The sequence below is a fragment of the Nanorana parkeri genome, unplaced genomic scaffold, assembly GCF_000935625.1.
Source record: "Nanorana parkeri isolate BGI_ZX_2015 unplaced genomic scaffold, ASM93562v1 scaffold4, whole genome shotgun sequence".
Lineage (NCBI taxonomy): Eukaryota > Metazoa > Chordata > Amphibia > Anura > Dicroglossidae > Nanorana > Nanorana parkeri.
In genome coordinates, this window is record NW_017306272.1 from 5990931 (window position 1) to 6003738 (window position 12808).

General features: G+C 45.9%; 1 protein-coding gene and 1 non-coding gene across 2 annotated transcripts in view; both read left to right on the forward strand.

Moving 5' to 3' along the window:
* Window positions 1-6395: 6395 nt before the first annotated feature.
* Window positions 6396-12808, forward strand: part of DFNA5 (DFNA5, deafness associated tumor suppressor) — a 66412-nt gene continuing 59999 nt past the window's right edge. The window contains exons 1-2 of the mRNA XM_018575595.1: window positions 6396-6625; window positions 12396-12588. Of these exons, the coding sequence (XP_018431097.1) occupies window positions 6409-6625; window positions 12396-12588 (410 nt within the window). The 5' untranslated portion in view covers window positions 6396-6408. The remainder of the gene's footprint in view (window positions 6626-12395; window positions 12589-12808) is intronic.
* TRNAA-UGC lies at window positions 8809-8880 on the forward strand. Its single transcript has one exon. It is a non-coding gene; the product is annotated as a tRNA-Ala (tRNA).

A 12808-nucleotide genomic window follows, 5' to 3' on the forward strand; every position in this document is an offset into this window, starting at 1 on the left:
TTCTATATAATGGCTGCAGAAGAGGTGACATTAAAGAAGAACTCTGCACTTTGCACTGCGAGAGTTAACTGCTTGTTTAGGTCTAGGAGCGAAAATAAAGATATACTCACACAATCCTCGGTCCTGTAGCAGTGACTGCTCACCTCTCCCCCCAAGCCGAGGTTGCCTACCCCTGCCCTAGACCAAAACAAACCGTTAACCCTTGCAGCGTGGGGGTTATTTTTTCTGAAACCTGGAGTTCTTTTTTTAAGTATTTTTAAGTTTTCTTTGAAAGTATTTCCTGTAAAGAAGTGTTGTTTACCAGCTGTGTTCTGTAAAAAGCTGATCCGTGCTGCCAGTCGGTGGGATTAGGCCATCCTTTGAGATGCTGATTTCACAAGTGGAAGTATTTATAGCTGTAGAAGGAGATGACCACGTGCCTGTGTGTTCCTTACTGTGAGTCGGTATCAGAAATGAGACCTGTACACTGCACATCCGTGTCTACGAGCTTATTATAATAAAGATAGACATTATTACAAGTCGCTTCCTTTGAATAAAAACCAGTGCTCACCAGCTGGTGACAGCAAGGCCTCATTCACACTAGAAACGGCTGGCATGTACAGCTCCGTGCTGCGTGCACGGCCGTATCGGGCAGCTCCCGGGAAGAACAGGCGATGCGTGTGATTAGTACACAGCCCCCGTCCTTCTCTATGGGAGTACGCGGTCATACGCCGCCCTACGCTTACCCGAAATGCGGGTCTGTTCGGACGTGCAGGGCGGGTGAGCGTAGGGCGGCGCATGACAGCGTACTCCCCTAGAGAAGGACGGGGATTGCGTACTAATCACACCCAGCACCTGTCCTTCCCGGGAGCTGCCCGATATGGCCGTGCACGCAGCACGGAGCTGTACATGCCCGCCTTTTCTGGTGTGAATAAGTCATCAAATTCCGAGTACATACTTCTACATTTATTACCAGTATCCCCTAGGGCTAGGTTCACTCTATTGTGTTGCGGTAGTATAAGCGTTGAGATCAGCGCACGTCGCTTGCATTGATGCATTGATGTGATGCAGTCCCAATTATTCTGAATGACACTCCAACACACTTTGCCAACAGACGGACTTTGCAATGCAGGATGCTGCCGGGAATGGCACAGGTTTGGTTTCTGGTATGTGTTGCCTAGGGCTGCAACAACTAATCGACTAAATCGATAATCGATGATGAGAATAGTTGGCAACTATTCTCATCATCGATTAGAGCGAGGGAGAGACTTTTTTTTTATACAACCAATCGATTTAGTTGGGGGAAAAAAAGCGGGCAACTAATCCATTATGAAAATATTTAGAGCTGCAGCTAACGATTATTTTCAAAATCGATTAGTTGTTGCAGCCCTAAAAATATTCGTTAGCTGCAGCCCCAGTGTTGTCACTCCATGCATTATTAATGGGCTTCTTAATGCAACGCATGTTAAACAACAAACTGTTATTAACCCTTGCTGTGGTGCTACCCCCGCACTGCACAGGGTAACTGCTCGTTTTCATCCAGGGACTTAAATAACAAAAAGTTCTACGCGCACAAACCTCAGAGTCGTCCAGCTGTCACAGCGCTCCCTCCAGCCCTTCTCCTTCGCTGTAATGATTGTATCTCCCTCAGCGTCCTCGCATCCTATGACCAGCGTATAGGACATGATGACTCAAGGATCCTTAGACTACTGCAGCGGAGGGGGAGAGAGGCTCCAGGGAGCGGTCTAAGAGCGGGGGGCGGAAGCAGCAGCTGTCACGCATTCAAGTTCATGATCAGGTGACGGCCGCAGCATGTAAAGGTGGCCATACACTTTACAACCCTCGCAAGACTTTTGTCTTGTGAGGGTTGTAAAGTACTTAAAAAAACGTACGACAGGCAGATCATACTTGCGATCATCGCATGCCCGCCCCCCTGAGGGGCGTGCTTGCGATGACTGCAATGAGGGGCAGGCTTCCGATGACCACAGTGAGGGGCGGGCTTCCGATGACTGCAAACGGGCAGTGTACGCGTGCGCACACCGGCCCGTTCGGCAGTTGTCGAACAAGCAGGCCACTAACTCGCCGAGAATCGTACGATTCCCGGTGGGTTTTCCAGCCTGCTTGTTCGACGGAAGACATGCGACCGTACAGTAGAAACGGTCGCACGCCTTCCATAAACTGCACGATTCTCGTACGATCGCGGGATTTCCCGCAATTCTCGTACGAGAATTGTGCAGTGTATGGGCACCTTTACCCTGTACACCGCATGTAATGGTATGTGATATGATCACATGCGGTTAGGAATCAATCATTATCCCTGGATGCATCGATCGTATAAAGCGCAGGGGGAAGTTTTGTGAGCGATGGCGGTGCGTTCCAGCATCTACCGCTCTGGAACGCACCGCAATGGGTGTGAACAAGCCCTTTAGGGTTCATCTGTTTAAAGTTCATGTCTGTATAAAGCTGCTCAATTTGTAGGACTAAATAACCTTTTATATTGCATAATATTAATAATAATGTATATGCGGATCTGAACATCATGAAGTATATGAGTTCATATAAATAATTCCACTACAATAGCTAATAATGGTAAAGAAGAGCTCCAGGAAAAAAATGTCTTGGCCTTTGCCAAGTAGGGCCTGACGCTCACAGCTGACTGTTACACCTGTCCCTGCAGCCTCTCTCCGCCTCCGCTCCAGCAATCTATGGATCCTTGAGTCATCCCATTCAATAAACAGTGCATGGGCCGTGAGGATGCCAAGGAACATTCTATCGTTGGAGCATTGGAGGAGACAGGCGGGAGGGAGCGCTGTAACAGCCAGCCGCCTCCGAGGTTCGCCCCCCCAAAAAAAGCACCCTTTGAAAAAAAAATAGACCCATTTGGTCACCCGTGCCCCCGATCTTCGCTCTCTTGCAGAGTTACTCCGGTTGAAGAATCTTCAGCTTCTGACACGTTTCAGGGTGTGTCGGGTATTTCTCAGTTTTTACAGTTTGTTTTACAAGACAGAAATGATCTCATTGTGGTACAAACAGATAAGGAAATCTAGCAGAAGCCCTTCATTCCAGCTTTCCAGCAATAACATCTCAATGATGATGTGTTTACATATTAGCAGATGTGACACGTGTGCGTGCGTACTTGCGTGCGTTATTTCTAGAAAACTGTACCAAGAAATAAAAACTTTTATCCAAACCGCTGACTGCACTCCCTATCAAAATTCAGTGTTCAAACCTTAAAGAAGAACTCTGAGGAAACATTTTAGTAACCCTTGCTTTGGGGCTGCCCCCCACACTGCAAGGGTTAACTGCTCATTTCTAGGTGCTAAAAAATATTATGTTCAGCTGAACTGCCGAGCGGGCTCCCTGCTTCTCCAGTCACTGAAGCGTGTCTCCACAGAAGGAATGTTCCTCGGCGTCCGCCCATCTATACACTTGTGTAGAATGTGATGACACAAGGATTCTTAGATCGCTGCTGAGGTGGGGAAGAGAGATTCTAGAGTCCTGTCTAATGCTGGGCACACACCTTACAACCATCGCAAGACTTTTGTCTTGCGATGGTTGTAAGGTACTTAACAAACCGTACGATCTGCCTATCTTGGACAGGCAGATCGTACTTGCGATGATCGCAAGCCCGCCCCGCTGAGGGGCGGGCTTCCGATGACCGCAATGCCGAACGGGCAGTGTGCGCTTGCGTCTGGCTTTTATCTTACGAACACGCTACACACCCGCCTAACATCGTACGATGCTCGGCGGGTTTTCGAACATGTTCGTAAGTTAAAAGTCGTGCGACCTTACAGTAGCAGAGGTCGCACGGCTTCCACACACCTTACGATAATCGTACGATCGCGGGATTTCCCACGATTATCGCAAAGTGTGTGGGGACCTTAAGAACAAGCCGGCTCCAATGATCTGATTGGGTGAGTATAACTAGACCTAGACAAACGAGCAGTTAACGTGTGCAATGCGGGGGGTAGCACCACTGCAAGGGTTAATAAAATGTTGCCCAGTTGTTTTATTAGAAGTTACCTTAAGAAGCCCATTAATAATGAATGGATATAGTAAATGTGCAGCGCTCAGGGTCACCAATCAATGGACTGTACCTATCTGGGTATTAAATAGTGAGCATTAAAAAGCCTCTAATGAATAAACTGCCAGTGTACTTATCCTGGTGGCAGCTCGTGAAATCTAAGGTGCAGAGTCTCTATTCAGTGCAAACGTGCATACAATCTATATATCAATGCATATATCCCACAATATTTAACACAATTTTAATGTGGATATAAACGCCTTGTGCTAAATAACATCAAACGTGATGAATAATAAATGAAGTGCATCAAAATGATCCCAAATTAATAGTCCATAAGGAAGTGCAACAAAAAATGAGTGATATAGTGTGTCCAAATCTAAAGTTTTCTAATTGATGACAATAATCCAAAAAGTGTTTGAAAAAATCCTTTATTCACACCCTGTGTTCGTGTTCACGACATTCTCCCCTCTGGGGTGCGCACTCGCCACACTGTGGTTGACTTTAGGCAATAGAAATGCGGTCTCAGCGGCACTCCCAGCGGTGTCCAATGGGTCGTTGACTATCGAAAATTAAAAAAGGAAACTCCTCATAGTATGGTAACGAATTGACATTTATTAAAAAAAGTAGTATACACTCACAGTTTAAAACGAAGAAACCTGCCGGTCACAGGCGGCGTGTAAATGACCTGTACTTCCGTATAGTACAAATGGAGTGGCAACTCGTATACCAGAAACCAGACCCGCGCCATTCCTGGCCGCAAGCGGTAATCAACCTGTATCGCAAAGTCCGTCTGTTGGCAAAGTGTGTTGGAGTTCTTCTTTAAAGCCCAGCTATATGTTTGTTGTTCCTATTCACACAGCATACCTACAAATATGTTTTCTACAAAAATATTTGTTACCTAGATATTTCCTTGGTGAAGGTCTTTGTGCAGATTCCAGGCTACTTTGAGCACTCTGGAGGCACAAAATCAGGGACAGACTGACTGAGCTTCCTCTCATTAACATACAATGCTACTAAGTCTCTAACCCTTTGTGAGGACAGACAGTGTTCTGAGGTGCCAGGCAGATCGCGTGTGGTACCCCAAGGTTATTTTCTTTAAAGTGACATTACCACTTCAAGACCAGGTGTTTAGACCCCCTTCCTGGCCAGGCCATTTTTCAGTATTCAGCGCTGCGGTACTTTGACTGACGTTTATTCCGTCATGCAACGCTGTACTGAAATGAATTTTATACCATTTTTTGGGGACAGATAGGACTTTCTTTTGGTGGTATTTATTCACCGGGTTTTATTTTTTACTATAATTAGGAAAAATTACAGAAAATGTTGAAAAAATTAAAAAAAAAGTTTTTTTTAACATTATGTTAGGAAACATTTTATTCCCAGTTTTTTGGTAAAATATAAAAGATCGGGTCAAGTCGGGTAAATAGAGAGGTGACAGGTCCTCTTTATGGAGCTCCCTCCGGTCCCCTCTCCTCGTATAATACATCACTTCAGCATTCTTGTGTCACTCTCCAGCTTCAGATGCTGGAAAGAAGCTGATGGAGCAGATCTCTGCTTCATCAGCTTCTTTTGGGGGGTCCTAGGTGACATTAGGGCTTGTGATTGGATGCAGGTGCTGTTTGGCTGAGAATTATCAGGTGAGCTCCTTTTCACAAAAGTCGATTGACTTTTGTTGAGCTGGGAGCTGACAGGGCCACGTACAACTCGAATATCGGCTGATTTAGCAAGAATCAGCCAAAGTTTGAGGCTAGGTTCACATATCGGCGATCGTCCCAGGATCGTGCAGTCATTGATTTCAATGGGGTTATATCCACACGGCAATCGCTGAAAAAAGGTACATGTGTGTTGTTGTGGGTGGGGTGTGCCCCCCCAACTTCTATTGTGAGCAATTGCACAGGTGGTATCACGGTGGGAAACCACACAATGTGACTGGGGTGCCATTCAAAATAATGGTACCCCAGTTAAAAAATAATGGCACTGCCAGCTCGATCAACGGTGGTGTGTGATCCCATGACCGCGCGGCTTCGTGCATGATTGCTGCCAGAGTGAACCTAGCTTTAGCTGCACGGCCAGTTTTCTCACCCAATTGTCAGTCCCAAACTGTGTTACATGAGGGAGAGGAGAAGGTCATTAACCCTGAAGTCTAATTTTACTTAGATTTGTATTGCAAATTGCAAATCTATTGCAAATCTATTTGTGTCTGAAAACATCCAATATCGCAACACAGTTCTGAACCCTAAATTTCCAATTCTTGACATTTTTGTCTAAAATTGAGAAAAATGAAGCCTAATAAAAACAATTTATACAACAAGAATATCCCGGAACGAATCCTTCATTTCCAATGGATAATACCTGTGTGAACTGATACAGATCTATTTCTGTTTGTAGGTGTTTGATCAGTGAAGATGTTTTGCAAAGCCTCAAGGACTTTCCTTAAAGAAATCGACGCGGGGGGTGAGCTGATACCGGTCTGTAGTCTAAATGACTCTGCTAAGGCCCAGCTTCTCAGCGTGGTGGTCAAGAAGAACCGATTCTGGTGGTGGCAAAAACCAAAGTACAACTTTTCAGCATGTGGGTGCCTTCTGGGTGACGTACTGATGGATGACAAACCAGTGAAACCAGGTAAGGTTCATTCGAGGAGATGTCACCAGCCATTGCAAAAGATAATTTCTTCTATCATATGCCTTGTGTACCCTGTGGCTGATGACCATCATTGCTGGGACCTTTGTACTGTCATTATGATTGTAAATGTGTTCAGCTGCCATGTGTCATATTACTGTCATTCCTGAGGGCACTGTGCTTGGACTCTCTTAAAGCAAACCTACATACTTTACAAGTTTTCATGAATAAATTCCTGACATATCTGACTACAGCCGGGCCGAACAAATCCCTGGAGACGGGTAGCCAATGCTCCTTAAAAATGACAGCTGGGACCTAACGTTTGAGGATTTCTCTTGTTAGTGGGAAAACAAATCCTGCTGGCTCCTGGATTGGACAGACTGGCTCCTAAATTCCATATTCATTTGTCCATGCCTGTACTATAGAGCCACAATTAATGCCTGCTATATGCTGAGTTTTGGGTCACATGAGGAAACTGGTAAATGTCCTCCTGTGACCTAAGAGAACCAATGGTAAAAAAAATTTTTTGGACATAGTTCTTTTTTTTTTATGGGTGGGCCGGTTCACACCACAAAGACTGCGTTCGAGAGCGTTCAGCCTCTGGAATGCAAGCCGGCTGGCTCCCTGCGTTCATGGGTGGGAGGGGGAGTGGTGGTGCATTGAAGTCAATAGCACCGCGGCCACGCCCCCCACCTGCAGTGCGATCACCTGAACGCATGGCACATAAGTGCCTGTGTTCCAGTCCAGTGCAATCTGCAAAGATAGTGCTCACAGCAGGGTGTGTGGCTGCGGTGCCATTGATTTCAATGCACCGTCACGCCCACTCCCGCCCCTGAACACAAGGAGCCGGCCAGCATCCATTCCAGAGGCTGAACGCTTTGGAATGCAGACTTTGTGGTGTGAACCGGCACTGAAAGCCAATCTTCACCCTTTTCAAAAGGTATTTAGCTCTGGTTCCTCCCGTCTCCCTTTTAATAGAATTGTAAAACCTATTATTATAATAGTATTGCCACATAGCATCCCAGGTGGCAGTGTGTGGTGAAATTCTGCACATGCGCAAACATGCTGCGGGACTCTTCCTGGTATTCGGCATGCATGCACACAGATGCCACAGGTCACTGCAAGGTCCCAGATGCCAGAAACCGGATATATCTGTAAGTATGCAGGGGAATCTCCCGTGTGTGTAGATGTGACGCAGGTCTCTGCCAGCTCCTGAATAACTGGCAGAGATCTCCAGCAACCGCAAAAAAACTACAATAACCAAAATTTCCCATAGACAACGCTTATACGGCTCATCAGTTTAGTGCTTACAATGATTGATAGACCTAGAATTATTGCTCTCATTCCGGCTCTCGCAACGATATATAACGTGTGGCGGAATTTTTGTTTTTGCACGTAGGCGCATCTGACTTATTATATAATTTTATTAAATTTTAATATGATAATTTTTTTTTTACACTCCGCTTTATTGTTATTACAATCAGCCCCCTATGTAATAGCAAATATAATGTGACAGGTCCTCTTTATGGCGACATCAGAGGTCACCTAGGGACCCCAAAGAAGCTGATGAAGCAGAGATCTGCTTCACCAGCTCCTTCTTCTGGTTCAAGGAGCCGGAGAATGCGCCCAGAGACACCGGACGTGATGTAATGCACATCACTTCCGGGTCCAGTGATCGGAGGAGAGCTCAGCTGCTGGAAGCTGCTGATCTTTCCTCCGATCCATCAGGGGAGACCCTCCACGCCCGGTCCCGGGCTCACATGAAGGACAGCGGAGCCCTGGAAGCACCGGACACACACACACACACACACACACACCAGCGTGTTCTTGGTATCACCACTTCCAGCTGAGGATGTACGCGAACCCGCTGGAAGTGGTTAAAAAACGAGCAGTTGACCTCCAGTCAAGGGATTTTTGCATAGTTGCAATGTTCTGCCTGAGATAATTCTGCATGGAAGTCTTGCACAGGCAGGAAGAATACATCCTCTGCCCTGTAATCACTCCGATTGTACATTGTACCCTTCCGGCGAGTCACACAGTGGGAGCTGCATAGTGGAGTTGAGCTGTGCTAGACAAGCCGCCTTCTTTATTGTCCTTTTGAGTGACACAGGAATTCTTAGACTGCGTTCCTTCCTAACTACACCCAGTCAGTTCAGGTTTCTTTTTCCTACGCAAGTCATGCATCAGGGGATGTAGCTCAGTGGTAGAGCGCATGCTTTGCATGTATGAGGCCCCGGGTTCGATCCCCGGCATCTCCAAGTTTTGTCAAGTAGCTACATATGACAGATGCAGGTAAATGAGACCCTGGAGGGTGAAAATCACTGTCTGAGGATGGGTGTCAACAAACCATACATGTGAACCTGCCGTGTGAGGTGATTTATTTCAGGGTGGGATGCAAAACAAGATCTCTTATGATCCTCACCCAGTCAGTTCAGGTTTAGGTGTAAGATTATCTGTCAGTGTCTGACTCACATACCCTGGGATGGGATGTAGTAGAGCACACATTTTGCAAGTATGAGATCCTGGGGTCAATTCTCAGCGTCTCCAGGTTTTATTTAAATATCACACTACACCCTTTATATAATGTCAAATGGAAATTACAACATTCTGTTCAGCTCTTACGCCCCTTTCACACGGGTGGGCCGCTCGGTTCTGCCTGCCAGGTTTTTCAAGCCGACCTGATGGGATGCCTCATGCTAGTCTATGGGCAGCTGGGTGTAAATGGATGGTGGTCCGTTTACATGTGGTTAACCCCAACTCCGACCAGGTCCAGAAAAACAAACCGAACAGAGTTCCGTTTCACCAGACCTGATCGTGCCACATTGGGGTAATCTGATGTTCGTTTTACATCCGACTCCCCATAGACCTAACATGGGGTCCGGCAGTTTTAGCTATTTCCTCCATGGAGGAAAAAACTGGACACAGATGTCAGTGGTGGCATCCAATCCGTATTGCTCCGATGAGGAGGGGATCCATGCACTGATCGGAAGAAATGCTGCATGCACAATTTTTTCCTGTTCACACTGCACTGGAACGGAGGGCATTCCTGTACCTCACGTTCCAGTGCAAGCGATCACACTGCGGGCAGGGGGCGTGTCAGCGCTGCCGTTGTCATGAATGACACCAACATGCCCCCTCCCGCCCCAGAATGCTGCCTGGCTTGATCGAAGCGATCTAGTGCTTTCCGGGCTCAAACCGCACTGGATATGGTGTGACATTTCTTCCGATCAGTGCATGGATCCCCTCCTCATTGGAGCAATATGGATTTTCCAAACGGCTCCAACTCTCTCACCTCTGTTTCATTTAACTTCCGGTCCAGTACAAGATCACAATGGACACAGCAGTCTCCAGCAGCTATTCATCTACAAGCTTGGAGAAGGGAGGAAGGAGAAGAAGAGGGCTGGGAGCAAGGAAGTAGTCTTGCCTTGCTGTGTCTGTGTGTTTGTGACACAGCTTACTAGCACACACAGGGGTGGCTCCATAGGATCCTGCAAGGGAAAAGAACCACCCTAAAACAGGATATTGGAGTCGATGCTCAGAGGACCAGCTGATTCTGCAGAAAACTAAAATGTTTAAACATCAAGGTGCAGCATCCATTGTAAGTGATTAGAAATCATTTTACCTCTTCTGAAATATTATTCATACTAGTATTAAAGTTACAATGTTTCTAATTGTTTGCTTGCTCCCTCTAGTGGCCAACCTACAGATCTTTGTATTTATTACAATAACAATATTATGGGAGGGGAAGCATGTAAAGATGTGAAATTCCTAGAAACATAGCAGCAGAGAGATGGTCAAAAAAGACCCTGGTGGTCTGTCGAGTCCCCCCATTGTTTTCTATTGTAAGGATAGACCTTTTATGTTTATACTTCGCATGTCAGAAGTTCATTTACTGTTGATGGACTCACAACTTCTGCTGGAAGTCTGTTCCAAGCATCCACTACTCCTTGAGTAAAGCAATACATTCATAGGTTTGCTTTCAACTTTCCTCTTGCTAGTTTGAGGCCAAAACGTCATATTGAAATGCTGCCCTCATAAAACTTAAAGGCACAAAAAAATTATTTTGTTTAACCTCCCTGGCGGTCTGATTATTTCCTTTTTTTTTTTTTTTTGTTCTATTTTTTTTTTTATTTTAAATTCCCGCCGGTTCCACCCCACGGACGCTCGCAAAGGATGGAAGCCGGAAGACAGATGCCGGCATCGGCCGGAGGACCCAGCGTGGCTCGAGGGGCAAGGTAAGTAACGCTAAACTGTAATCCCTGGTGTGGCTCAGAGTTACCGCTTATGGTACTGAAAATTAATCCCAAGCCACACTCGGGAATACCGCCAGGAAGGTTAATCAAGAATTTGTGGAACTCTCTTTTTATAAGGGCCTGTGCTGACGGGCTTCACAGTTGTGTCATTGACATTGGTCTGAGACACTTCTGAGATCATCCAGAATTCATTGACGCATGCATTTGACCTGCAGCTGATCTGCTCCTGACCTGCATTTGACTTGCTTTAAGGCCCAACTCCTGCTTCGGGGAAAAGTATTCCCTTGCAGTTTGTCTGTCCCCATGCTACTGGGGTTAACTGCTCGGTCTCCGCTGTTTGTTCTCCCCTTCGTTCTAATCTAAGGGCTTCTGATGTCATCAAGTTCAATACAGCTCTGCATTATACATGAGGATGCTGAGGAGCAGTCCACAGCTGGAGCGGGGGTAGGCAGCCTTGGCACTCCAGCTGTTGGCATTGCAAGACTCTTACAAATGCCACAGGCATGGCTCCTGGAGGCAGAGGCATGATGGGATTTGTATTTTCACCACAGTGCAAAGTTTACCTAGCCCTTCCCCAACGGTTACCTACTTCTATAGGGATACAGACACTGCCGCTTTCCTCATCAGAACACTGATTTCCCCAGGTGGTTATAATGAATCAGATCCTGCCATTCAGGAATCGGTCTGGAAAGGGCATCGTGAAACAAACGGCTATTTTTCTTTTTTAGAAAAAGGTCTGCAACCAAGTGGGGTGTTTTTTTTTGTTTTTGTTTTTTATCCTTGCTCTGTACTTTAAAGTGACATTAAAATCAAACTTTTTTTCTTTCCCCCTTCCCAATCCTGCTGTAGGGACTTACCTTAAATGATGCCTCTTAATCTGATCATCTTCTTCATTAGCGCAGTTTTTAGCTGTCCCTCCAGCGCTGGTGCAGGTCTCCGATCCAGCGCTGACTTTTCTGTCCTCCTCTTCTCTGATGTCCCACGGAGTCTGTACAGTAAAACGCTGCTCCATAGACATACCTTGTGTCTCTCCTCGTCTCCCGGCAAACATCTGAACTGCGCATTTGCCCGCCCTAAGATCCTTTGTGGCCCGAGAAATTTCCAGATGTTCGGATGGGAGCGTGCGGTGAAGACACAGGTAAGTATTAACCCTTCTGAAGAATTGTTTTTTTTGTTTTTTTTATTGCTTTGCATATATCTATCTGCTTGCTTGCAATAGATCTTTGCAGAAACATGCGAGTGTTTAACAACCCTTTAATCACCCAGTGTTTTTATTTTCAACAAACATGGAGTTACACTTCAAACTTCTATTCATATTAATAGGGCCCTGCTGGTTTTTAGAGTCTCAATGCCACTGGAGCTCTGTGCACCTTTGTGAAGCCCATTGCTATGCTTTATAGATGTGCCGTATTTTGTTTTGGAAATGCCTCCTGTAGCCTCCTTGCTGTGCTGACTGTGAATAGATTGTACTGTTTGTATTTAGCATGAAACCCCACTGTATCCATCACTTTATCTTTCAGTGGTAGTGGAGTCTGAATTTGTGAAGTATCAGGGATCGTACGGTGATGTAATACGGGCTAATGTTGATGCTGATTTTGGAGCGTTTCATGGCAATGCGGCTGGCTCTGGTCGTGTACAAACCACCTCTACCTTTGGGGCCCTTAGAAAACAAGAGGTTGACATGAACCATCTCATGAAAGATGTACAAAACAGGTAATTCATTTTGTTTTTAAATAAAACCGTATCTGAATGCTCTGTGTGATTGGGCATCTATTTGGCAAATGAGGTTTAATGTTGATAAATGTAAAGTTCTGCACTTGGGGACTAAAAACATGCATGCGTCATACACTCTAGGGGGAGTATGTTTGGGGGAGTCAATGGTGGAGAAAGATCTGGGTGTTCTGGTAGATCATAGACTCAATAATAGCATGCA